At 43.4% G+C, this 24,514-nt stretch overlaps 1 protein-coding gene and 1 pseudogene across 2 annotated transcripts in view; one reads left to right on the top strand and one right to left on the bottom strand.

Annotated features, from left to right (window-relative positions):
• Nucleotides 1-1,626: 1,626 nt before the first annotated feature.
• LOC123809126 lies at nucleotides 1,627-5,520 on the top strand (annotated as a pseudogene).
• A 624-nt stretch (nucleotides 5,521-6,144) lies between these two features.
• The window catches only part of PIGL (phosphatidylinositol glycan anchor biosynthesis class L), a 65,482-nt gene continuing 47,112 nt past the window's right edge, over nucleotides 6,145-24,514 (bottom strand). Inside the window, exons 4-8 of one of the 2 annotated variants that reach the window (XM_045824349.1) lie at nucleotides 21,999-22,066; nucleotides 17,750-17,781; nucleotides 16,127-16,260; nucleotides 8,656-8,789; nucleotides 6,145-6,430 (exon numbers count right to left, since the gene is read on the bottom strand). In XM_045824349.1, coding sequence (XP_045680305.1) covers nucleotides 8,691-8,789; nucleotides 16,127-16,260; nucleotides 17,750-17,781; nucleotides 21,999-22,066 — 333 coding nt within the window. In that variant the 3' untranslated portion in view covers nucleotides 6,145-6,430; nucleotides 8,656-8,690. Of the gene's footprint in view, nucleotides 8,790-16,126; nucleotides 16,261-17,749; nucleotides 17,782-21,998; nucleotides 22,067-24,514 lie in introns of both variants that reach the window. The other variant, XM_045824348.1, reaches the window with a different exon arrangement.

Here is a 24,514-nt window from a genome sequence, read left to right as displayed (position 1 = left end):
TCGACTGTTCCCCTATCACAGTGGTCCCCATTCCCACTCCTCTCAAGGTCATCAACTCCCCCACACCTTTCCTCTTAAAGGATGTACCTCTTCTCCAAGATCCCGAACGCCAGCCGCAGGTATGTTATGCCACTGATAGCACCTCCCGCTGCAACCAAACTATACCCATATCAGGAACCACCACCAGCCCCCCGGCACATTTTTTTGGTGCAATGGAGTGCTGCTATGGACCATCAACTCCTCCTCTGCCTTCCCCTGCTTCCTGACTGTGTTGACCCCACAGCTTATGCATTATGGAGAAGGAGAAGTCAGGGACAAACTAACCAGGCATAAAGAAAAACAAGCCATCTTCCTGCCCATACTAGTAGGTCTAACCTTCACCACAACCCTGGCAGCAGCTGGGATAGGCAGTGCTGGGTTAACACACAGTCTCTAAGCCACTCGCCAACTATGGGCTGAGTTGGAGCAGGCCCTTAATGCCTCTGCCACCTCTTTAGCATCTTTGCAGAGACAGATAACCTCGGTAGCCTAGGTTGCCCTCCAGAACCACAGAGCTCTAGACCTACTAACAGCAGAAAAAGGGGGAACATGTCTTTTCCTGCAGGAACAGTGCTGCTTCTATGTGAATGAGAACAGCATAGTAGAAGAGAATGTTAATACCTTACAGAACCTCAGGGACAAATTATGCCAAGACCCCACCTCTCTTGAAACAATAACCCCGTGGTGGCGTTCCCTACTCTTTACCACCCTGGCCCCGGTCCTAGGGCCAGTCATAATAATCTGCATACTATTAATGCTTGGCCCCTGTTTCCTGAGATTCCTCTAGGAAAAATTTCGCGAAGCCTTCCTGGTTACCTTTAACCAGATGCTGCTTCAGGCCCAAACCTACTTGCCCCTCCCTGATGAACCAGAAACAGCCAACCTCTAGCCCCTCCCCTCTGATAGCAGGAAGTAGCTGGATAGAACATGGAGCCCCTTATCCTATCAAAGAGGTCAGAATGTCAGGATGGGTGGGGTAGGACAAAACGGCGGCTGAACTACAAACGTGGTGGCTGAACTACAACCTGGAAAAGACGGCTGATGTCAAACCAGGGCACGAGGAGAACCACCAATGATATGTTGCCGCTTTGTTTGGAGGGGACCAATCCCCAGCCCTCACAAAGAGGGCCAGCCAAAATAAAACCCCGCCGAATTCCCTGTTTGCTCGTGGCTTTCTCAGCCCCACCGTGCGGACTGAGGAATCTCGCCCAGGCACGCAAACCCCAATAAAGCTCTATATTGCCTAATTTTGTGGCTAATTAGCATTTATTCCTCGGCAGAGCCTTTCACTCATCATATACACTTGGAATAAAATGCTAAAGGATGAACAATATCCATTCCCCTCCTCCCACTCAATCCCCCTTTCCAGAGACAAAGCACCATTACCAGAGACAACCTATCTGCTCACATGCGTTTGGGGATTAGATATGTTTTCCCTCACAGCTGGCTGCATCATTAACACTGTCTGCAGCTGGCTTTTTCCATTCTGTAGTGTGCCTTAGATATCAATGTAATGCCTTATTTTCTTAAAAAAAAAAAATAGTTTTGTGGTGAGGCCCAGGGTGCAGAGGAGAGGCAGGCTGCAACATGGAGATGCCAGCAGCCAGGCAGCTTGGGGCAGCATGGCACCGGCACAGTGCTGTGGCTGATGCTGGTGGCCAAGGTGTCACAGGTGGGCACAAGTAACCAGGTTCTTGGGGATCGGGACAAAGAATTGAACCTAACACAGAGTTTATAGCAGAGAACATGGGAGCAGGCCAACTCCAAGCAGAGATTGACCTCATGGGCTGGAGGGATTCTATTCTTATAGGGCAGATCCTTCCTGGCTAGTTTTGGTGGGCTTTTGTTACACATGTACAAGTAGTTGTATTGCTTAAAAGCTACTGCACATGTGGTCTCCCATGGTTTTCCCTGATTGGCCACCACAGAAGGAGTTGCACGATGTTACCAAGTGGACCCCCATTCTCCTGGGGTCCCCCTGTACTAGGTTCACCTTGCCTGCCACCAGGGAATTATAGCTCTTCATGTAAGAGATTGGTGAAAAGGAAAGGAATTATTTATTCGAGTTATACAGACTTAAGAGTAATGGCTTAATGTCTTCATTAAAATCCCAAAGTCCCTGAAAACACCCACAAACACATACAGTCCTTCCTTCCCCACTTTGCCGAGTCGGGGTACCATGTTTCAGGAAAAGAAATAGAAGTCCGTGGCTCAGGTATTCCCCGGTTGTTCGCAGTAATCTGTGCTTGGCGGGCAGGCATCCCTCAGTTCCCAGCACCATCAGCTGTGTCACCAGAATCTCCAGTTTTTAACCCAAAACCACATGGCACCTTCTCATGGCCCGCCAGCAAGTCCTTTCACCCCCTTCCTTCCCTCAGCGTCTCTCCTTCATTCTTCCAAACTGTTGAGAGAGAGCTCCACATCACTGCTACATCTTGCTTTCTGGCTTCCAGAAAGCTGCGTGGCAAAGGGAGACCCAAAGCCCCCTGTGATTCTTTTTGTCGTGGCTGCTGCACCTGGGTATAAATCCCAGCGCCAATCTTCTTCTGCAGCCCCATTTCCAACTCCTCCCACAATCGGCTACATCTGCTAGCATTCCCATATTTTTCCAGCTTTTCTGGGTTGCCATTATAAATCCGAGCAGGCATGGCCCTGTGGTGTGGAGGCAGTCATCTCCAAGCTCTCGTGCAGGCTCTGTAATCATGGGGAGTTGCCTCCCAGTTACATCATGGGTGGAAGTCACTCCCATCCCCCTGGCTCAAAGCATGGCCACAGCTGTTTAACATATCTATGAAACCAGTCAAAAGTTATAGATATGTTAAATGACCATTCTAGAGGTTATTTGTAAAACTGTTGCTATGCAAAACAATTCTCAATGGCCCTGCTCCATGTGTCCCATCTCTCAGTTCAGACTTGTGAGGGTGAGGATATCCCATATTTTTAGTATTTCCCGGACACCTTGAGTTCTGGACCCCATTACAAATCCTTCTTTGGGGGCCCCCCTGGCTGTACCCTCTTACACAGGTGCTGGCAGCAATCGAGCCCATCAGCATGTCCCTCGCCATCCTTCTACCTAGCCTACCAACACCCGGCCCTGTACTGTCTCTTTGCCGAATTCTGTGGCAAGGAGAAACCGCTCAATGTGTCCAGTACTTCGGGTTGCCTGGAGGGGCAGGAGGGACACAAGGGACAGGCCTCAGTGGACATTCACATCTGGCACACAGCTCACCCCAGGTGAGGGGAGGGAGAGAGGGCAGATGGGACCTCTGTTTGGCTGCCAGCCCTGAGAGCTGTGCCTTTTATCTAACCTTCAAGCTGCATTTGGAGGAGAAGCTGTTAGGAGAGCATCTGGCCAAAGAGGTGATCCTCAAGGCACTGACTGGCTTCAAGAGCAACAAAGACCCCAAGGAACCATGGACTCTTTCCTTATGTGGCTGGGCTGGCATAGGCAAGAATTTTGTGAGCCAAATTGTGGCTGAAAATCTCCATTCAAAAGGCCTAAGAATAACTTTGTTCACCTGTTTGTATCGACTCTGCACTTCCCTCATGAACACCAGATAAAGCTGTACCAGGACCAGTTACAGAGGTGGATCCAGGGTAACGTGAGTGCCTGTGTAAGCTCCGTGTTCATATTTGACAAGATGGATAAGTTGAACCCCAGGATCAGATGGCCATCAAGCCGCTGCTAGACTACTACGAGCAGGCTGGAGGCGTGTCTTACCGGGAGGTGATCTTCATCTTTCTCAGTATGGCAGGTGGGGACCTCATAACCAAGACAGACCTTGAGTTTTGGCGGGCAGGAAGAAAGTGGGAAGACATTCAGCTGAACAACTTGGAACACATGCAGTCTGTCGGAGTCTTCAGTAATAAGCACAGTGGCCTGTGGTGCAGCAGACTGACAGACAGAAACCTCAGGATTACTTTAGTTCCTTTCTGCCCCTGAAATACACACATGGGAAGATGTGTGTGTGGGCACAGATGAGGGCCTGCTGTTCTGCCATAGATGAAGACATTGTCACCAGAGTGGCATAGGAAATGACATTTTACCCTAAAGACAAAAAGCCTGAAGGCCTTTTGCCTGAAGACAAAAGGCTGAAAGCCTGTGCAGTTACCACTGAATTTTTACTGACTTCTCATCTGACCAGGGTAAGAGGCATCTGGGAACTCAGCAGGCTAAGGCCTTGTTGCCGTTAAGAATCACTTTTGACAGGGGAACTCAAGAGTTAAAGATTTTAGCCAGTTGGTAGGCTTCAGTGATTGATGAATGTGGAAAGCTGTTATTCCAGAGACTGGAATACATAACCCAGAGCAATTCAACCTTTGTGCCCCAGAGGGTCTGCAAGGGATAGAGATGGTACCTGAGAGGTTAATGGATAAAGTAGTAGGAAAATGGCCTCTGCACTATAGTTAACCTTTGTTCCAAACCCTTCACCTACCCTTTCTTCTCCTGATAAAAAGGTTGGCTTGCCCTGGCTGGTGTGGCTCAGTGGATTGAGCACTAGCCTGAGAACCGAAAGGTCACCCATTCAATTCCCAGTCAGAGCACATGCTTGAGTTGCAGGCCCTGTCCCCAGCTGGGGGCATGAGAAAGGCAACCAATCGATGTTTCTCTTCCTCTTTTCCTTCCTCCCTCCTCCTTTCTATAAAAATAAATAAAAGCTTAAATAAAAAATAAAAAGGTTGGCCTGAGGTGATTTGAGATGGTTTTTGAGGGTGTATAACCCACCATCTTCTCAGGTGTCGCTGACATCTTATTAAAGTGCCCGTAAAGATTCAATCCTATATCTACTAATTGGTTCTGGTAGTGACAGGCAGCAGGAACGCTTTTCTGGTTTCATTTTCTGGTGACTCTGGTGGGACACTTTCAGGACTCTCCAGTAATTCTGGCATGGAGTCCCTTTGGCTGCCTGGACTTGGCATGGGGGGTGTGGCTGGGGTGCGGATTTGGAGACTCCCTAGCAGCTGCCAAGTGGGACTTGAGGACTCTTCTCCATTCTCAGCACTCCCTGTTGCCTTCACTTGTGATTGCACCACTTTGAGTTCTGGTTTGGGATTATAGTCCTGGGGTAATCAATGTGTCTTCTGGATTGTGCGACAGCTTAGGTATTACAGAGTTCTGACTGGTAGAATTATATTACAAGTGGTAATAATGTACACTAGAAATACTAGAGTTTTCAAGGATGTGTACATTTGTATAATGTTTTTACTATGAATCTTAGAGAATACAAATATAGGACTTTCTTATTTTAAAACATGGAAAGGACACAAATGGAATAATTGCCTGTTTTATCAGAAACTCTGAAAATAAAGGGTAAAATTTGTCAACTGTATGGTAGTGTATGGTCATAATTGTAGAACAAAGTAGTTCAGTATGAAGTTGTGGCTGGTCCTGGGTGTCATCTGGTAATGACACGCTCTGTGACAGTGCTAGGGTGGACTGTCCTGGTAGCTGGAAGTCAGATTGGATTCCAGCAAGTGTAACTTGTTATCTCATAGTTTTGATGGCACTACAGATATAATGAGAATGTACAGCCTTTTTATGTAGATGTGGTAGGATGAGTACTTTTATGACACAGAAGGCCTTATAGAGGATCACAACAAATGCCTTTAAAAATGCCAAGGTGAACCATGGCTGGTGTGGCTCACTGGACTGAGGTTACCAGTTCCATTCTTGGTCCGCACGCAAGCCTGGGTTATGGGCTGGGTCCCTGGCTGTGGGCGTGAGAGAGGCAAGTGATCGATATATCTCTCGCACATTGATGTTTCTCTCCCTTTCTTTCTCCCTTCCCTTCTTCTCTCTATAAAAGTAGATAAATAAAGTCTTTGAAAATAAAAAATAAAAATAAAAATGCCAAGGTGAAGCTTACATTCTGTAGTACAAATGCTCAAATTGGAGCTAAGTTATATTTCTTTTATAACCTTTTGGGTACCTGATCAGGAGACAAGATTTTCTGTTTACAGTGATGCAATAACTCAAGACATGTTGCCACCTTTGGACCACTGTTACTGATTTGCAACTTGAAAAGGGCCATGGTTGACCACAGCCCAACCCCCACCACCCAACCCACAAGACATAGATAGGAGCTTGAATTGACCCAGTGAACATAAAATAAAGGCAAATTTTTATTTAAAAAAATTATTTTAAAAAATAGTTTTGTGGTATTTTACTGTTTTACCTACAATATACTTAGACAATCCTTAATTGATGAACACTTGGACTGGACCAGTATTTTACTATTATAAAGTGTTTCAATGTCTATCCCTTATACACCTCTTTTGGCACCTGAGTAAATCTATAGCGTAAATTACCAGAAGTGGAAATGCTGGATCAGAGGATATAGAACTTCACTAGAAATTGCCAAGTTGTCCTCTGCAGCAGTTGAGATGGTACCTGAAAGCACATAGCAAAGGGTCTGACATGCAGTAAATGCTCAAGAAAGATGAGCCACAGGTAATCTGAGAACTAAAGAGTATGTAGATACCATTTATGTCTACCAGCAGTATATAAATGGCTAGCACTTTACATAATTAAAATTATACTGACTATACATCTTTAAAAACTTCACATTTTCTCAAAAGCTATTTTCTCACATAAAAACTATTTGTACACAATGAAAGATGGTGAAGGGATTAGCCAAAGTATATTTATGCATGACCTATGGACACAAACAATGATATGGGGATTCCTTGGAGGAGGGGTGAGGTGAGGCTTGGTGGAGGTAGGCAAAGGGAGAGAAATTGGGGACAAATGTAAAAGCCTAAACAATAAAAGGCTATTCATGAACAAAAATACTTTAAAATTATAAATGTTTATTGTAGAAAGATGACCTTATGGATACATAGCCACACACACACACACACACACACACACACACACACGGATATGTATATTTGTTTGTATACTTTTATATATATGTGTGTCATTGTTGAATTTTAGCATTCCTAACCTGGTTTTCAAAATTTAATATATCATGAACATTTTTCCTTGTTACCAAATATGATTACATCGCTGGATTTTCCTCATTATGCTATTTTAAATAATACTGTGATGATCTTTATGTATACAATTTTGATGTTTTAAATATTTCCTTAGGTTCGAGTATGTGTATTTTAAACGCTCTTAACATGTATTGAGAATTGCTGTCCCAAAAGGCCGGTGGGTGTCTGTCTTCCTAGTAGCAGGTTAGGAGTCAAACAAGTCCCCAAACTCTAAGCAGGGTTAGTGCCTTATTTTTTGTCACTTTCACATGAAGGCCATTAGGAGCTAGTGACACATCTTTAGTAGACAGGTAACAGCCAGTTTTGCATTTTCAATTCCAGCCTAGGGGCCTGATAGCTCTGTCAGCCTCATTTAGCCCCTAGGAGGCATTCAAGACATTGGCAAGCCCCAGAACCAGGAAGCAAGTGTGGGTGAAGAGGCCCAAGAAGCAGCTCTCTAACCTGCTACTATGAAGACAGAAATTCAGGCAGAAATTCTCATCTGTCACGCAGAGAGAATACACAAGGACAATGCACACCAAGGTTTCTTCTGTATCAGGCCTTTGATTTATGCTACTCCCTCTGCTTAACACCTGCTTACTCTTTAGTTCTCAGAATAGCTGTGGCTCATCTTTCTGAGCATTTACTGTACATCAGGCCCTTTGCTATGTGCTTTCAGGCACCATTTCCTCTGAGGTTGGCACATTATTGTCCCCGTTTTGCAGATGAGAGAATTGAGGCAGAGAGAGGTTAAGCACCTTGCCTCTGGTTACTTTGCTGGCAATTCTGGCCTCCCACCTGGGTCACCAGTCTGTGGAGCTGCCCTGCCTTGGGCCACTTCCCTGGACTATTAGCTGGATTCTGTGAGTAGCCTCCAAGCCTGATCTTTCAGAATGCTTTTGTTTGTAATACAATTTTTTAAAACATCAGGTTCTTGAGTGTGTGTGTGTGTTTTAAAATGTCCAGATTTCTCTTCCTATTTCCTGCTTGTTCCAAAAGGTTGAGAGCTGAATCTTTGATTATAAGTGCCCTGAGGGCAGGGCCCGAATTACGCAACTCTGTGAAACTGCTCAGCACAGGGATCGGGGCTTCGATGCCCCGTCAGTGACCGTGGTGTTAGATAGAGCAGGTTTTTTCTAGATTCAAATCCAATATACAGCCCACAAAGATAAATCAATGGAAATATGGTTGAACTAATTCAATATAGGCTTTTCTTTGTGTGTGTGTGTGTGTGTGTGTGTGTGTGTGTGTGTGTATTTGGTGAGCCTGCTTTGGAAACCGTTTCAGTGGGTTGCATCACACTGTAAGTGATTTTAGCATACTTTCACAGTAAGTGCAGGCTCTGTGCTAGGTGTCTGAAGTACATTGTGCTCTCATGTATAGTGTTTTCCATAAGAACTTGAGAAGCTAGCAGGGGACCTATTATTACCCTTGGGTTTATTTGGTTTTCGGTGTTGTTTTTCTCCCCAGAGGGAAGAGTGAACTTTAGACAGCCTGTTGGCCTGCATGGCCTCCCTTTCATTAGGGGCTGTAGCTCTGACGAGCAGAATTCTGGGGGCCACCCCACCCTGGGGTTTCCTTTGGTTTTGGGAAAGGAGCCAGCTCCAGACCAGGGCCCGGGCTTCCTAGTCTTCTTACTCCTTATTCCTTGGATCTGTAAAGGCTTCCAGACTTCAGAGAAAGTGCAGAGAGTTGATTCTCATGTAGCGGGAGAAGAGCACGTAGAGCCGGCGGAACCAGAGGAGCTGGCTGCGGTGGCAGGACATGGCTCTCTGGAAGAGTCAGAGAACCAGCTGTGAAACACTTGCACTGGAGCAGTTTCTGCTGTTTGCAGTTTTGTCTTCCTCTCAGTAACACACCTCATGCAGTAGCCAACTTTATCTGGCTTCTTCCTATGACCCGCAAAACTCTCTGAACTCGCTCCCCTCCCCCACCTCTACTTACTCCCCTGTGATAATAGCAGACGATGCTACTGGCTGTTAGAATGCTCAGTCTCCAAGCATTATTTCAATTTAACAACCCAGTGAGTTAAGTACCATTATTATTGCTTAAAAAAATAGACGAGGAAACTCATCAATCTCAAATAGCTAATAGGTAGGAGAGTTGCCATTTGAACCCAGAGCCACCTTCTTTCTTGATCACTTTGCTCCAGTACTTCACATATATCACACATTCACGGATATATTATGGGAAGCAAGCTAAAATACTATCCTCTGAATTCAGTAGGTCATGAAGGTACAAATCACTATTAGAGGAAACAATGGTGCATGTAGGTATAGGCTCTCTCTACCACCTAGTGGAAGAAATGTTTATTATTCAGATGTGCTGTGGTTCAGGTTTTAAACAGAATAGATCACAGCAACTGATTTAATTACATGTACACATATACGAGTATAAATGGTCCCTGCCTGCTTTTCTCTAAGTACTAAAATGAATCTTCCTGTCTAAGTTGATATCATTACAAACCTGTGTCTGGAGAACTCATTTTATATCTACTGTCAGAACACACATGGCTTTAAAGATGTAAGTAAGTACAACTATAGTAACCATAAGCTGTACATGGTAAAGGGAATGATCATCACAGAATATATTCAGACAAAATGTTATACAGTATTGTTTCAACAGGAAGTTCAACTACATTTTTAAATAAAAGTTATTTGCAGAAACAAATGGATGAACTCACAGGATAGTGTTAAAATTTTGAAGACCATAGTAAAAATAAAATGTTCATTTTAGAAAAACCTTGAGTGAAGGGATGACCTTTGTGATTCAAATATATTGGTTTTTTGTGCCTATAATAGTTTCCAAGCTATAAGAATTTCCACATCACGCTGCTCAAGTGTTGGATCCCCCCAATCTTTCAATGACTTTTCAGCATCCATTCAATAAGATAGGTACTTACAGGAATTATATATTTATTGCCAATTTGGTTTTTACAAACTTAACTTTTCTATTACTTTTTGTTCAATTTTCCAAGGGAATACTACATAGTATCAAAGTTGTTTCTACTCCCCCTCTCCACTTTAGCATTTGTATTACATGTCTTTCAAACTATGAGTTTTACTGGTTATACAATACTTTCCCTCCCCTGTTATACAATACAATCACTCCCCTGCTGATTATTAGTTCCTTTTTTGGCTATCACAGAGAACAGTAGTGAGCATCTTGCCCATAAATCTCTGGACACACCTCTGTTCATTTCTTTAGGATAAAATTCTAAAGATAAAATTTATTAGGTCAGAGTAAGTATAAATTTATTGTATTATACAAGTAATAATGATTATTTTATAAAGTTTGAAAAATTAAAGGAAAAAATTAAACTCACCTAGAATCCCGCCACCCAGAGATAATCAACATTGATAATTTTTGCATGTTCTTTGGCTTTTTTTCACGTGTATATGTGTGTAAAATGTGTATATATACATATACATATACATACATGTATGTGTGTGTATATATATATATATATACATATATGTATGTGTGTGTGTATATATATATATCTATATATATATATATATATCTGTAACCTATTTGTTTTCACTTAGTGTATCAAGAGTATCAACAATTTCTGAGATTTCTGACATTTAGTACTATTACTTCCCAGAAAGGTTATACCAGTTTACACACCTATTTCATTTAATGCTCTGATAATAGGTTCTATAATTTGATCATTTCCATTTTGCTAGCAAAATGTTATTATTTTAAATTTATCTTTTATTTTTAATTGAAATAGAAAGCACACAATATAAAACTCACCTCACCATCTTCACCATGTTTAAGTGCACAGTGTGGTGACATTAACCACAGTCACATTGTTATGACTGATCTTCAGAACTTTTTCATCTTGCAAAAATAAAACTCTACACTCATTGAACAACTACCCATTTCCTCCCCTATCCCCTAGCAACCACCCTTCTACCTTGTTTTTCCATAATTTTGGCTAGTAAACATATTTCTGAGAAGTATAATCACATAGTATTTGTCATTTTATGACTGGCTTAGTTCACTTAGAATAATGTCCTCAAAGTTCATACATGTTGTAACACGTGACAAGATTTCCTTCTTTTTATTAAGGCTGAAATTCCATTGTAGGTATCTACCACATTTTCTTTATCCATCCACCTATTGTGGGTATTTGGGTGGCATCCACCTGACAGCTATTCTGATGAAGCAATAATTTATGCTTCCTGTTCCAAACACACAGCAATAAAAGAGAAAAGTGCAAAGAGAAGACAAAAAAAATAAGGCTGGGTCAAAACTAAGACCAACAGCACCATGAACACTAAGAACACACACAGGGGTCAAAGCAGAGGGCTGGCTGTTCGCGGGCCCGGGAGCACCATGGTGGCTGAGAATTCTGCTCCTGAAGGGCATTCACTGAAGGGACTCTGGGACAGGGAGCTCAGGCACGCTGCTTGAAGCCAGGGCTGGTGGCTCCCTCATCTGTGAAAAGGTACTGGCAAAAAACATTTGCCAGTTATATAGCTCACAGCAAGTTGAATGTCTTGAAATCAGCATTGAACCAAGTTACCTGCTAGCTCTATACCTGGAACTGCCATTAGAGGACCTGATTCTGGCCATCAAGCACCTGAGAATGCTAGACAGGGAAGGAGAGCACATAGGAAGAGGGGGGCACGATCCCCTAATTTATCAATAAAAAGACCTTCCTCCTAGTTGGCAAATCAGAATTCCTGAAGACAGGAATGATATTTATGCAAAGAAAGAAAGCTAATGAAGTCAGCACTCAGAGCATGAATATATCTAGATAAAAATAATTTTATAGGGAGTTCCGGCCAAGACGGAGGCTAGTTAGAAATCCTTTGCTTCCTTGCACAACCAAAAGGAGGAAAACAACCAATCTAGAATATCTAGAATCAATAAACAACCAAAAGTGCCAGAAAATCAAACTGCATGGAACTCTAACAACCAAGGAAATAAAGAAAAAATCAACTAGAACAACCAGACTGGTAAGGCGGACCTTGAGGGCTGACTCAAAAAAACCACCATGATGTGGAAGCCTTGTGGGCAGGACCGGCTGGAAGGGAGGGGCTGACTTAAGGGGGAAACTGAGACTCAGAGCTGACTGTGGGCTACGGCTGGGGTTGCCAGGGTTGCCTCAGTAGGAGATATTCCCAGTCTCACACTAGAGTTCTTTGAAAAGTGCTCCAGAGACAAAAGGCAAGCTGCACTGTTCCTTCTCTGGTCCCTCCCCCATAGGCAACACCACAGAGAAGCAAAGAGGGTTGACCTGCCTGGGTGAATACCTAAGGCCCTGCCCCCTGCTTCCTCTTCTCCTTATAACCTATCAGCTTCACCAAGACAAAGAAATATGGCCCAAATGAAAGAACACAGCAAAGCCTCAGAAAGAGAACTAAGCGAGGAGGAGATCGCCAACCTGTCTGATGGAGAATTTAAAGCCCTGGTAATCAAAATGCTCAAAGATCTGACTGAACTTGGTTGAAAAATGAAAAAACAAATGAAGGATATCCAAAGTGAAATAGAGCAAAATATTCAAGGAACCAACAGTGACAGGAAGGAAACCAGGACTCAAAGCAATGATTTGAAACAAAAGAAAGAAATAATAATCCATCCAGAAGAAAAGAAAGAAACAAGAATTCAAAAAATGAAGAGAGGCTTAGGAACTTCTGGGACAACCTGAAATGCTCCAATATCCAAATTACAGGGGTGCCATAAGAAGAAGAGGAAGAGCAACAAATTGAAAACTTATCTGAAAACATAATGAAGGAGAACTTCCCCAATCTGGTGAAGGAAATAGACTTCCAGGAAGCCCAGGGAGCCCAGAGAATCCCAAAGAAGCTGAACTCAAAGAGGAACACACCAAGATGCATTATCATTTAAGTTACCCAAGATTAAAGATAAAGAGAGAATCCTAGAAGAAGCAAGAGGAAAAGAGTTACCTACAAAGGAGTTCCCATAAGGCTATCAGCTGATTTCTCGAAAGAAACCTTGAAGGCAAGAAGGGGCTGGAAAGAAGTATTTAAAGTTATGAAAGGCAAGGATCTACATCTAAGAATACTCTATCCAGCAAAGCTTTCATTTAGAATGTAAGGGCAGATAAAGTACTTCCCAGATAAGGTCAAGTTAAAGGAGTTCATCATCACCAAGCCCTTATTATATGAAATGTTAAAGGGACTTATCTAAGAAAAAGAAGATAAAAAAACATGTATAGTAAAATGACAGCAAACTCACAATTATTAACAACCACACCTAAAACAAAAACAAAAACAAACTAAGCAAACAAGTAGAACAGGAACAGAACCACAGAAATGGAGATCACATGGAGAGATTTCAGTAGGGAGGGGGAAGGGAGGAATGGGGGGAAAAGGTACAGGGAAGAAGAAGCATAATTAGTAGGCATAAAATAGATGGGGAGAGATAAAAAATGGTATAGGAAACAGAGAACTCAAAGAACATATATGTACAACCCATGGACATGAACTAAAGTGGGGGGTAATGCTGGAGGATTGGGGGGTACAGGGTGGAGGGGGTATAAAGACAGAAATAATTGGGAAAACTGTAATAGCATAATCAATAAAAATACTTAAAAATAATAATTTTATATATAATTTGTTAGAGACTAAAATAACTGTATTTAGGACATTCAAGGAGCTAAACAGAAGAATAACAACTTTAAAGAATAAGGAATTTTGAAATAAAAAGCAGGAAGTGAAACAATAGGTGGGCATAAAAAATTAGAAATCTCAAAAATGAAAATGATATGTGAGATAGAGAAAAAAATTAGAACAATTAAGAGACACAATGCATAGAGAAAGAGGCCCCACTATGTATATATATTTCACAGGAGTCTATGAAGAGAATGGAGAACTTCCTGCAAGGGATATTTGAAGAGACAATAGGTGAGGATTTTTCAGAACTGCTGAAAGACAGGGGCCCTCAGTTTGTGAGTCCTGAGCTGGACAAATATAAACAAGTTCACCCAGACATATTATAAGACTGCAGAACCCAGAAATACATGGACAATCTTAAAAAGCTATAAACCATAAAAGAGACTAACTGCACATGAAAAAGATTATACTGACTATAGGCTCTTCATCAGCAATAGATGGTACCAAAACATAAGGGAGTTACATCCTAACACACACTGGGAGGAAAATAATGCAAACAAACTTTTATTTTTAGCAAACTTTCCCAAAAGATAGGACATGCAAACATTTAAAGGCTAAGTAAATTTGCCTTCTTTAGACCCTCACTAAAGAATTGCTAAAGAACATACATCAACACAAAGAAAAGTGAACCTAGAAAGTGTGGGATATAAGAAACAATGAAGGCCCTGGCCAGGTGACTCAGTTGGTTAGAGTGTCGTCTCAATACAGCAAGGGTATAGGTTCGATCCCCAGTCAGGGATCATACAAGAGGCAACCAATGAATGCATCAAAGAGTGGGAAAACAAATTGATGTTTCTCTCTCTCTGTCTCCAGTCAATTAAAAAACAACAACAATAAAGGGCCAGGAATCAATATGTATCAGCAATAATATTCTAAACTACAGTAACAGAGTGAGGCAGGGTTGACCAGTCAGTCCAAACATGCTAAATTTCAATAAATCTTTAAATATCACTATTATACAAGTCACATTTACTGACTAGAAAGCAATTAAATTATAAACCAGCAATAAAAAGATTACATATATTCTCATATATAATAATCACATATGATCATAATCATATGTATCAATATATCACTATCACATATGATATATAATATTATCTATCAGAACATATATGATTCTCGTTATTCACAGTAGTCATGTTCTGTACAGTTACTGTAAACATCCGCATTAGTCCACATTGCATTGCTGTTCCTAGGGCATATAAAGGTTTAGCCTCTGGTCATGTCATTTTCAGCAAAGATCAATACATAATCTTTTATGTATGTATTTTATGTGTGTTTCTGTGTAAAGACACCTTATTTAATACATTACTGATTCATCAACACTGAACTCATGGCCAACATCACAATACATGAATGAATACAAATACATTAAAACACATGTATGTTTTCCATAAGGCACATTTTAGATTCTTGTGTCCAGTGTTCAACACCATTGGACAGCACTCCTGCACCATAATTAGAGTCCAGTTTAAAAAGTAAACTTACCAACAAAAAGCACAGAAGTGAGAACTATGTGGCACTGAATATTCCAAGGAAAAGACTTTTTTATAGTATGAGCTAAAACAAGAAGACAGAGGTTCACCTTCAACCTCAGTTGGGAACATGTATGTGTGCATCAATGACTCAAATTTCTCACTGCTCTGCAAATATCCACGTTTATAAATGACCCTAAAAGCACTGCAAGTATTGACATGTGGTTACAAGCACATTTTAGCAAGTAGGCAAATATGAAATCTGTGGATAATAAAGATTGACTATACACACACACTTGTAAACTCTAAAATACATGCACCCCTAAAACTTCATGGATTAAAAAGAAACTCACACCTTGGTCAGGTAGTTCAGTTGATTAGAGTAATGTCCCAATACACCAAGGTTGTGGGTTTGATCCCCAGTCAGGGCACATGCAATAAACAACCAATGAATGCATCAGTAAATGCAACAACAAATCCATGTTTCTCTCTCTCTCAAATCAATAAAAAAAATAAAAAAGAACTCACAATGGAAACTCTAAATTAATTATAATGGAATGATGACAGAAGAACTATATATCAAAACTTATCAGGTGCAGCTAAAGGAATACTTCAAGGGAAATTTATAGTATTAAGATGTATTTTTAAATTGATGAGAGACAGAAATACTGATTTGTTGTTCCACTTATTTATGTGTTCATTGGTTCCTTCTTGTATGTGTCCTGACCTTGATGATTTGGGAGGATGCTCTAGCCAACCCAGCCAGGGTAGCATGTATTATTTTTATAATCCCCCCCAAAAAGGTAGAAGTTCTTGAAAATCTATGACTACCAGGGAATAGCAGCAGTATGAACACTCAGAGACAGAAGGTGAACTTCTGTGGAAGGTCTTTGGTCAGGCCTCTGCAGAGCCAGGGCTCTGAGGAGCCAGGAATCCGGGGCACATATCTGGAGTGGGGGTCCAGGAAGTCACAGTCCTCACCTTGGCCTTTGCTGCTTCTTTGCTGGTGAGCACGAAGAGGACATCACCGGTGTGAAGCAGAGAAAAGGGCAGGTCCAGAAGGGAGATGTACTTGCGCAGCATGCTCACAGACTGAAGGGTGAGTACCCTGCACCCTGGTGAGGAGGGAGAAGGAAGGGAAGAGTGTTGTTGCTTACAGATTCTCCCTTGAGCACCCTATTGTCCCCTGGGTCGCAGGGCAGGGCAGTGGGCAGGGCAGTGGGCAGGGCTTGCTCCTTGGACCCGGCACCGAAGCTGCTCTTTGTCCATAGAATGCCTGCCCTGCTGCCCTCTCCCTGCTACAGGTCCTAGCAAGGAAAGGTAGGTTGCTAGAGGTTGGGATTTGGCTACATCAGGGCCAAGGGAAAGAGGTGAGACCTGTCTCTGGACCTGGTTCCTGCTCTGTCACAAAAGAACTGACAGACTTTTTCTTATCTGTGAAATGATGTTGATAGCATGGGACCTGCCTGTCTCACAAGGTTGACATATACGAATCAAATGAACTACAGTCTTATTCCAAAGGCCTCATGGCTTGGTAAGTTCAGTAAGCCCATGCAGAAAGGGCAAACACTACTTATGTTTTCATTTTTTCATCTTCCTATCATCCCTGTAGGGGATGTATGTTATCCCCACTAACAGACCAGAGACTAGCTCAGCGAGGTTAAGCACCTGTGTCATACAATAAATGGGCAAGTGGGTCAAATACCATTCTTTGACTTAGGAAGAATTTTTAACTCGAGCAGATTAACCCATTGAGCACCTATCAGTCACTTACAATGTGGTAAATGACCAGGGGACAGGAAGTGAGTTAGGATGGACAGAAGGAAAGAACAGTAGAGGTGGGATAGACCTGCTCGGTGAGAGCTGGGCAGGTGAGTGGGAAAGGCCTGGTGTGAGTTTTTTTTGTGTCAATTTTTCTACCTGGTACCCAGATATTTGGTGACACATTTCTGGGTGCATGTGAGGCTGTTTCTGGACGAGATGCACATCTGAGTTAGTACAGCAGGCCGCCCACCCCAGACTGGGGGCCTCCTCGGACAGATGAGGGCCTGACTAGCACTGAGGAAGGGAGAACTCCTTCTCCTTGGCCGACTGAGCTGGGATATGGTCATTTCCTGCCCTCAGACTGTTACGTATCAGCTGCCCTGCTTCTCAGACCTTCGGATTCAGACTGAATTACACTACCAGCTTTCCTGGGTCTCCAGCTTGCAGGCAGCCAGATCATGGGGCTTCTCAGTCTCCATAATTGCACAAACCAAATCCTTATAATAAAGCAATAAATAAAGAATCCCCTATTGGTTCTTTTGGTTGTGTTTCTCTGGAGAACCCACATGAACATCTTCAATCTCCCCCTGCACCTGGAGGCTGCCTGGCTGGCAGGGCACATCTCAATAGATACAAACTGATTTTGGGACTTGGGGTCCTGCATTGACAGAAACACCCAGCCAAGTCTGGAAGAGGGTGGCCAGTCTTCCCCACCCCCACCCTAACTCTGCTTGGCCTAGGGTAGCTCTGCATACATATTTTCAGATTTCATACTAATTTTTCTAGCAGACCATGGCTTTACCTTATCTAGCAGCCTTTGGCACAAGGGACAGGCCTTACCTTCAGGTAACCTCCCTTCCGAGTGTAGGGTCCTGGAGAAGGAAAGGACAAGACAGAGAGGAGTAAGATCCCCTTTGCAGGTAACAGGAAGGGCCCTCAGAGCAAGGCCTGCCACACTCCATGGTCCCTCCAGGTAAATTTCTAAGTAGTTTCTTTTGCATAAATTGCCACATAGACTTATGGGATTCCCTGCCCGGGCTACAGCTGAAGGGACCGTGGAGGGCACCTTACACAAGGACAGCCAATGTGAAGGCTGGCCACAGCTTATGAAGTGCTCAGGCTAGGGCTTTGCCTGGGAGAGATGAAGGTGGCTGCAGTAGACTCCTTGAGGCTCCTCCTCTTTTGAAGTTGTAATATGATATGGTGGGAGAATATTTTAAAATACTGACATTTCTTCCCTGATAGTTCCTTTTCCCCTTTTTGACCCACCCCACTCCCACTTCTGACAGTGATGTCATCTGCCATCCTGTTCTCCTGCCATAAGAGGATGAGGGAAGTAAGTCCAATACCCAGGCACATATGTGCATACAAAAAGGGGTTCTTAGAAGCAGAGGTAGAGGAAGAGAGGTTGAAAGGGAATTGATAAACTATGGGCCTGACCTCCTAGCAGAGCTCTGAGAAGCAGAGAAATCTGAAGGAGGGTTCTGGGATCCTGTGAACAGAAGCAACTCATCCAGAAGCAGTCTAGACAGAGCTCTGGGGAAATCCTGAGTTGGAGGCAGTCAGGGTCTCTAGGGACAGGGCTGGGAAGGCAGGGCAGACCGTGCACTGGAGATGTACACCCATGCGGAGTCGCACAGTGCTGCGGAGGGAGGGACCTGCACTGGAAGGAGCTGGTGCTGGGGTGGGTAGCTCTAGAACAGTACATGGAAGAGCTTGTGGTGGGAGGAAGCCAGGAAGAGGCTGAGGAGTAGCCACAGGGGCCAGAGGGGCCAGAGGAAGGAGGATCAGCTGGCTCAACCAGGTCAAAGCAGCATTTCAGTGAGTGACAGGCAAGGTCAAATGCCATAAAAACCTTCAAGACAGCTGAGGACTGAAATAAACCTGGGGAGTTTAGCAGCCGGGGGTGATGGTGGAGGCAACAGTTTTCATAGGTTGGTGGGAGTAGAAGGCAGGGAGAGGGACAGAAGGACGAAAGTGGAGAGGACTCATTATCTGCTCAGAGGAGCATTAGTGCCTGGGGTTGGGGACCAGCCCTCACTGAGGAGGGTCCTCCAGCCACAAATGGAACCCAGCCCCAGAAATGGGAAAGAAGGGAAGTTCAGAAGACAAAGCTTATTTCCTCAGCATTTCTGCTTGGAACTGAGGGGCTCATGTAGCTGTAGGTGGCAGTGTTAGGGGATAGGTAGAGAGGCCCAAGGAGCAGAACAGCAGGTGGAATGGGGACTCGGGGCCTGCCATCAAGGTGGGCACCAGTAGCAGTGACACTATGAGACTGCTCTGGGTCTGGGCATGGACTGCCATCCTGGGGCTGCCTGTCCTAGGAAGTGTGTCCTGTAATTTGCATAGCCGCTGTGTGGTCCCCTCCCTTCCCCAGGGTCTCCCCTCCTGTGAGGCTTCTTTGGTTTTTCTGGCAGCTTCCACAAGCAACTGTGTATGGCAAGAAGAAAACAAAAGAAAGGGCAGGAAAGGCTCCTGGGAAGGAGTGGACTAGGAAGACAGTACTGATTATGTACTGGATGCTGTTCTGTTAGATGTTTTGATTCAATATCTTATTTTATTTCCTCAGAACAACCTGACAGTTAAGGTGTGAAGATTCTCATCTTTTAGTTGACAAAAGTAAGGCCCCTGAGGTCATTTACTCCAATTCACACAGGCTTACTTATTAAAGTGGCAGTGAGGTGCCCTGTACAGCACTAGAAAAGGAGACAGGAGATCCAAGTTCTAGTTTCTGTTCATCTCTGGACAAATCACTCCTCCTTTTGGACTGTGCTCATTTAGCAAGGACTGCAAGAAATGACTCTGGAGCCTTCCCTTGTGCCATGATGTTAGGTGATCGCAGATGGATGTCACAGCTGGGTAAAGTGGCCAGCCACTCTGGTTTCAGATACAGGAAGGATGCAACTGACTGAGGCTGAGATAAGGAAGGGCCCATACCTGGACGAGGTGGGGGAGAGAAGGGACAAGCCCAGGAAGAGAGGGACTGGGAGGTGAGGGCCTAGCAGCAGTCAGGGCCAAGGGTGGAAGAGTAAAAGGATCAAACTGCAGAAGCAGATCTCTGCTTCTCAGTGGGGCATCACCAGCCTCAAAGCAGCTGTGGAGCCTGCGGTCTGGAAGCTTCCTGAGAAAACTACGAATCCAAATCAAGTCTGAGGAAAAAGCATATGGAATGTGGGGAGCTTGAACACATGGGAATAAGGACTCAGAAGCTTTTTTGGAAACAATGTAAGACACTGGTATAGGGAAACTTTTTTAGGGGGATGAGGGAGAACTGACTATGAACTTCCCTAGGAGTGTCACTGTGGGGGAGAGGGACTGCAACAAGGTTATTTTCAAAGGAGCATGAAGTTAGGCATATCAGGAAATTGTTTTATCTCAAGCACAGTGACTGAGGACTCAGAAGTATTAAAAAGCTGTGGCACTCCAGCCTCTTCCAAGGAAAATGGCCCCAGACAGTCCTGTCTCCATAAAGCTGTAAAGCTGTCCCCTGGAGTACCTGGCCCAGGCTGACACCTTTCCCACTTTCCCCACTTCAGTGGGGGGCCAGAAAGGGGACCCGCGCAAATTAGCCTAAAGTGCCCTGAAACTCAGTCCAGGTGTTCTTGGTTTGTTTGCAACAGACCCAATCTAGTCTTTTCTCTGGGGCAGCTTTGTGGAAAGTGGTAAGGCTCAGTGTGTGTCCGGAATGAGGTGGAGACACTACTTCAGTTCTCCATGGGGTTAACTGTCCACTCCAGTCTTGGAAGCCCAAGGCCTCAGAGTCATCACACAGTTGGTTGGAAAGACTACTCTTGGGCTACCTCACTTTCCCTTGCATTTTCACGGAAAATTGCATCTCTGGCCCTGGCCGGGTAGCTCAGTTGATTGGAGCATCGTCCAGATACATCAAGGTTGTAGGTTCGATCTCTGGTCAGGGAATGTACCAGAATCAACCAATGAATGTATAAATAAGTGCAACAACAAGTCAATGTTTCTCTCTGTCCATTCCTTTCTCTTTCTCAAAATCAATCAATAAAAATTTTTGTGAATAGCATCTCTGACTATAATGCAATTTCAGGTCTTCTGTACAAGTGGCTGGGACAGGATGTGAACAGTCTTTATAGGAGGCAGCATTCCTGCCTTCTGTAGTTCCACAGTCAAGCCAGCAGGAGGGTAGGTGTGGAAAGACTGTGTGGGTAACAGTTTATAGGTCTTCCAGTAGGTAGCACATAGTTTAGGGACTCAGCTGGAAGGCCCTAATACTGGATGGGTCTTCACAGGGAGCAGAGAAGATAATGAAGGTACATCTAGGATTCCTGGATTCAGCGCTGCCTCTGCCATTGTTCAGCCTGACAGATTTGGTGAAATGAAGAGGTTGGACACTTCTGTCTTCACATATTTCTCTGACCCAGTCTGAGAATGTTGGGCTTGTTAGACAAAGGTGATAAGGTAAGTCCTTCACTTCAAGTCGCCCCCACTCCTTCTTTAGTCGCTGGGCCAAGTCCACCAGCTGCTGCTCCTGGTGTCCAGGAGAAGTACTTCTGAGGGTAGGGAACTGACATATGCTTGTAGGACCCTGAGTAAGTCCCTAATGTCTTTGAGGTTCAAGTCAGTAAAATAGGGTGACTGTGAAGTACAAATGAGATTTTCTATTAGGTATGTATATTCTTCTCCAAAGAAAGATTTGTGACAGTGTATAAAGTATACAACAGATGATAACAAAATAAATGAGAATCAGGGGAGGAAAAAGAAGATGGAGCCAAGAGACACATTGGTTCACAAAGCTCAATCCCTAAAGTCCCTTACACTTGCTACGAAGGGTAGCAAATTTGGCCCTATAGCTTTGTGGCCAAAGCAAAGAAAGAATTAAATCAGTTACTCCTTTGCTGTGTCCCTGGGGTAAAAAACACAAATTCTCAGCTGTTTAGGAGACTGGAGAGAGAGTTCTCATGGGGAGGATGTAGTGAGGTGCAATGAGCATCATGAGCAACACTGGCTATCTGATAATAAAGTTTCCTGGGGCTCAGATACTGAGGGGGCAGCGCATTTGAAACCACCTGCCCCTGAGCAAACGAGCAAGACCCTGCCACCTCGACCACCCCAACTGTACCTCATAGCTGTGTGCAGAGCCACGTGGTTGCTGTGCCCACTGATGCCCCCTGCATCGAAGGTCACCACCTGCAGGGAAACATGGGGCTCCACTAAGGCCTGGCTCCAGGCCAGCTGTCCCCCCATACCTTGAGGAAGGAGAGAAGAGGGCAGAGACATGAAACCTTTCACATTTTGAGTTCACATGAACTGACTTTGGCTCAGATCAATGGTGTGCAACTATCGGTTTGGCCGATTGTAGGGAGACTTTTCCGTTGCGGGATTTTCCTGTTTATTCTTGTTCCTTACTGGTGGAGTAGAGTGGAATTTGGCCTTGGTAGAACCCTGGGCTCAGAATATCTCTGTTTCTTATCTGCCTAGCCAGTGATGAGCACATTTACTTTTCCTGGCTGGCTGCCATGTGAACTTTGTTCACGGAATTGCTACCTGATTAACTGGGTCTCTTTTCCTTGTGCCTTACTGAGGGCACAAAAGCTTTAGGGGACAATTTCCACCACATCCTGAGATTAAATTTACAGAAGAAATGTGTTTATTCATAGACTGTCTCTGCTGCCATGTTCACAAATATAGATTTGCTTATCAACTAAAAGCTTAGTCTAGGTTCCAGCATTTCATTTCTACACACGTGGATTTTAAAAAAGCCCAGGGAACAATTAAAAAAATAATATTAAAAGGATAGTTTGAATAATAAAATAAATATTTTAAAGAAATCAAGGACTCAGAAAAAGGAATAGTAGTGGTTGGCTAAGGGTGATGGAAAGAGGCAAGCTATCCCCAAGGAATGAAGGTGACCACACAGCATGGACGAAGGGGCCCAGAACCAGGCTTGGAGGAGGCTGGGAAGGGATTCACTGCTGGTCTTTCTATACTAGACTGTAAAACATGTTGACTTCCTTTACAGAAAATTCTGAGCAGCTAACTTTTATTGAACATGGGCTGGAGGCTTGGGCTATAGATTAAAAGAAAATTTAATGTCCTATCAACTGATCCTGATTCAAACAAGCTGCAAGAATAAAAACAAAATAAAACACATTTATGACATCAGAGCATTGGAAATGCAAAACATTGATATTAATTAATTTTTAGGTGTGATAACAATATTATAGTTATGTTAATAAAAGATTCAATGTCTTTTAGAACAGCATACTTTCCCTGATTGGTATGGCTCAATAGATTGAGCACCAGCCTGCAAACCAAAGGGTTGCTGGTTCGACTCCCAGTCAGGGCACATGCCTGGGTTGCAGGCCAGCTCCCCAGTAGGGGGTGTGTGAGAGGCAACCACACATTGATGTTTCACTCCTTCTTTTTCTCCTTCCCTTCCCCTCTGTCTAAAAATAAATAGAATTGCATACTAATGCATACTTAAATTTGTATTTAAATATGAAATACCATGGCAAGAATTTGCTTTAAAATAACACAGCAGGCAGGGAGGTATTTAAATGAAAATAGTATTGACTGTGTGCTAATTATTGAGGCTGAGGGATAGGAACACAAAGGTTCATTAAACTATTCTCTCTACTTTAGTATGCTTAAAATTCTCCATAAGGATGTTTTAAAAATCTGAGTTAAAGGTTTATAAAAAGCAAATAATATAATGGTGAATATAGGTCTTTACACCTTTGTGAAAACCCATGTTATACGACACCAAATTTGAACCCTAAACTATGGACTTTGGATGATGGTGATGTGTCATGTATGTTCACTTATTGTAATAAATTGTGGAGGGTGGGGTTGGTTAGAGATGTACTTTCAGCTCAATATTTTCTGTGAACCTGAAACAGCAGTGTATTACTTTGTACACCTAAAAGTGATATATTGTATGTCAACTGTATTTAAAAATTTTTTAAGAAATTTTAAAAATACAGTCTACAAAAAAAGTTAACCATATAACTCAAGTACTGATACCATGCTTCCATGCAACGCAGTGGGGAGGGGCGGTGTGGGGAGAAACTGCAGCTGCTCTTCTCTCCAACATTAGCTAACCCCAGCCCGTCGGGCAAGTCACAGAACTTTACCACTGGAAGTTATTTCAACTTTCTTTTTTTTTTAAAAAAATATGTTTGCCCTCACCAGCGTGGCTCAGTTGGTTGAGTGTTGTCTTGCAAAGAAACAGTCTCTAGTTCAGTTCCTGGTCAGGGCACATGCCTGGGTTGCATGACAGTCCCCAGTTGTGGCATATGAAAGAGGCAACTGATTGATGTTTCTCTCCCGCTCTTTCTCCCTCCACAACCCTCTCTCTAAAAATAAAAAATATATAATATTAAAAACATATATATGTTTATTGATACTAGGGAGAGAGAAAGAAGGGGAGAAAAAAATCAATATGAGAGAGAAACATTGACCAGTTGCCTCCCACATGTACCCCGGAGATGGAACGTGAAACCTAGGTATATGCCCTGAACAGGAATTGAACCCCTAACCTATTGATGTACAGAATGATGCAACCAACTGAACCACACCAGCCAAGGCAGTTATTTCAACTTTCAATGTCTTGGTTTCCTCATCTAAGAGGTCAGA

This window comes from Phyllostomus hastatus, unplaced genomic scaffold (genome assembly GCF_019186645.2).
Source record: "Phyllostomus hastatus isolate PE091 unplaced genomic scaffold, TTU_PhHast_1.1 phas_scaffold_55, whole genome shotgun sequence".
Taxonomy (NCBI): Eukaryota; Metazoa; Chordata; class Mammalia; order Chiroptera; family Phyllostomidae; genus Phyllostomus; species Phyllostomus hastatus.
Note: the sequence above shows the minus strand (reverse complement) of the source record. Positions and strands in the feature narration are given on the sequence as shown.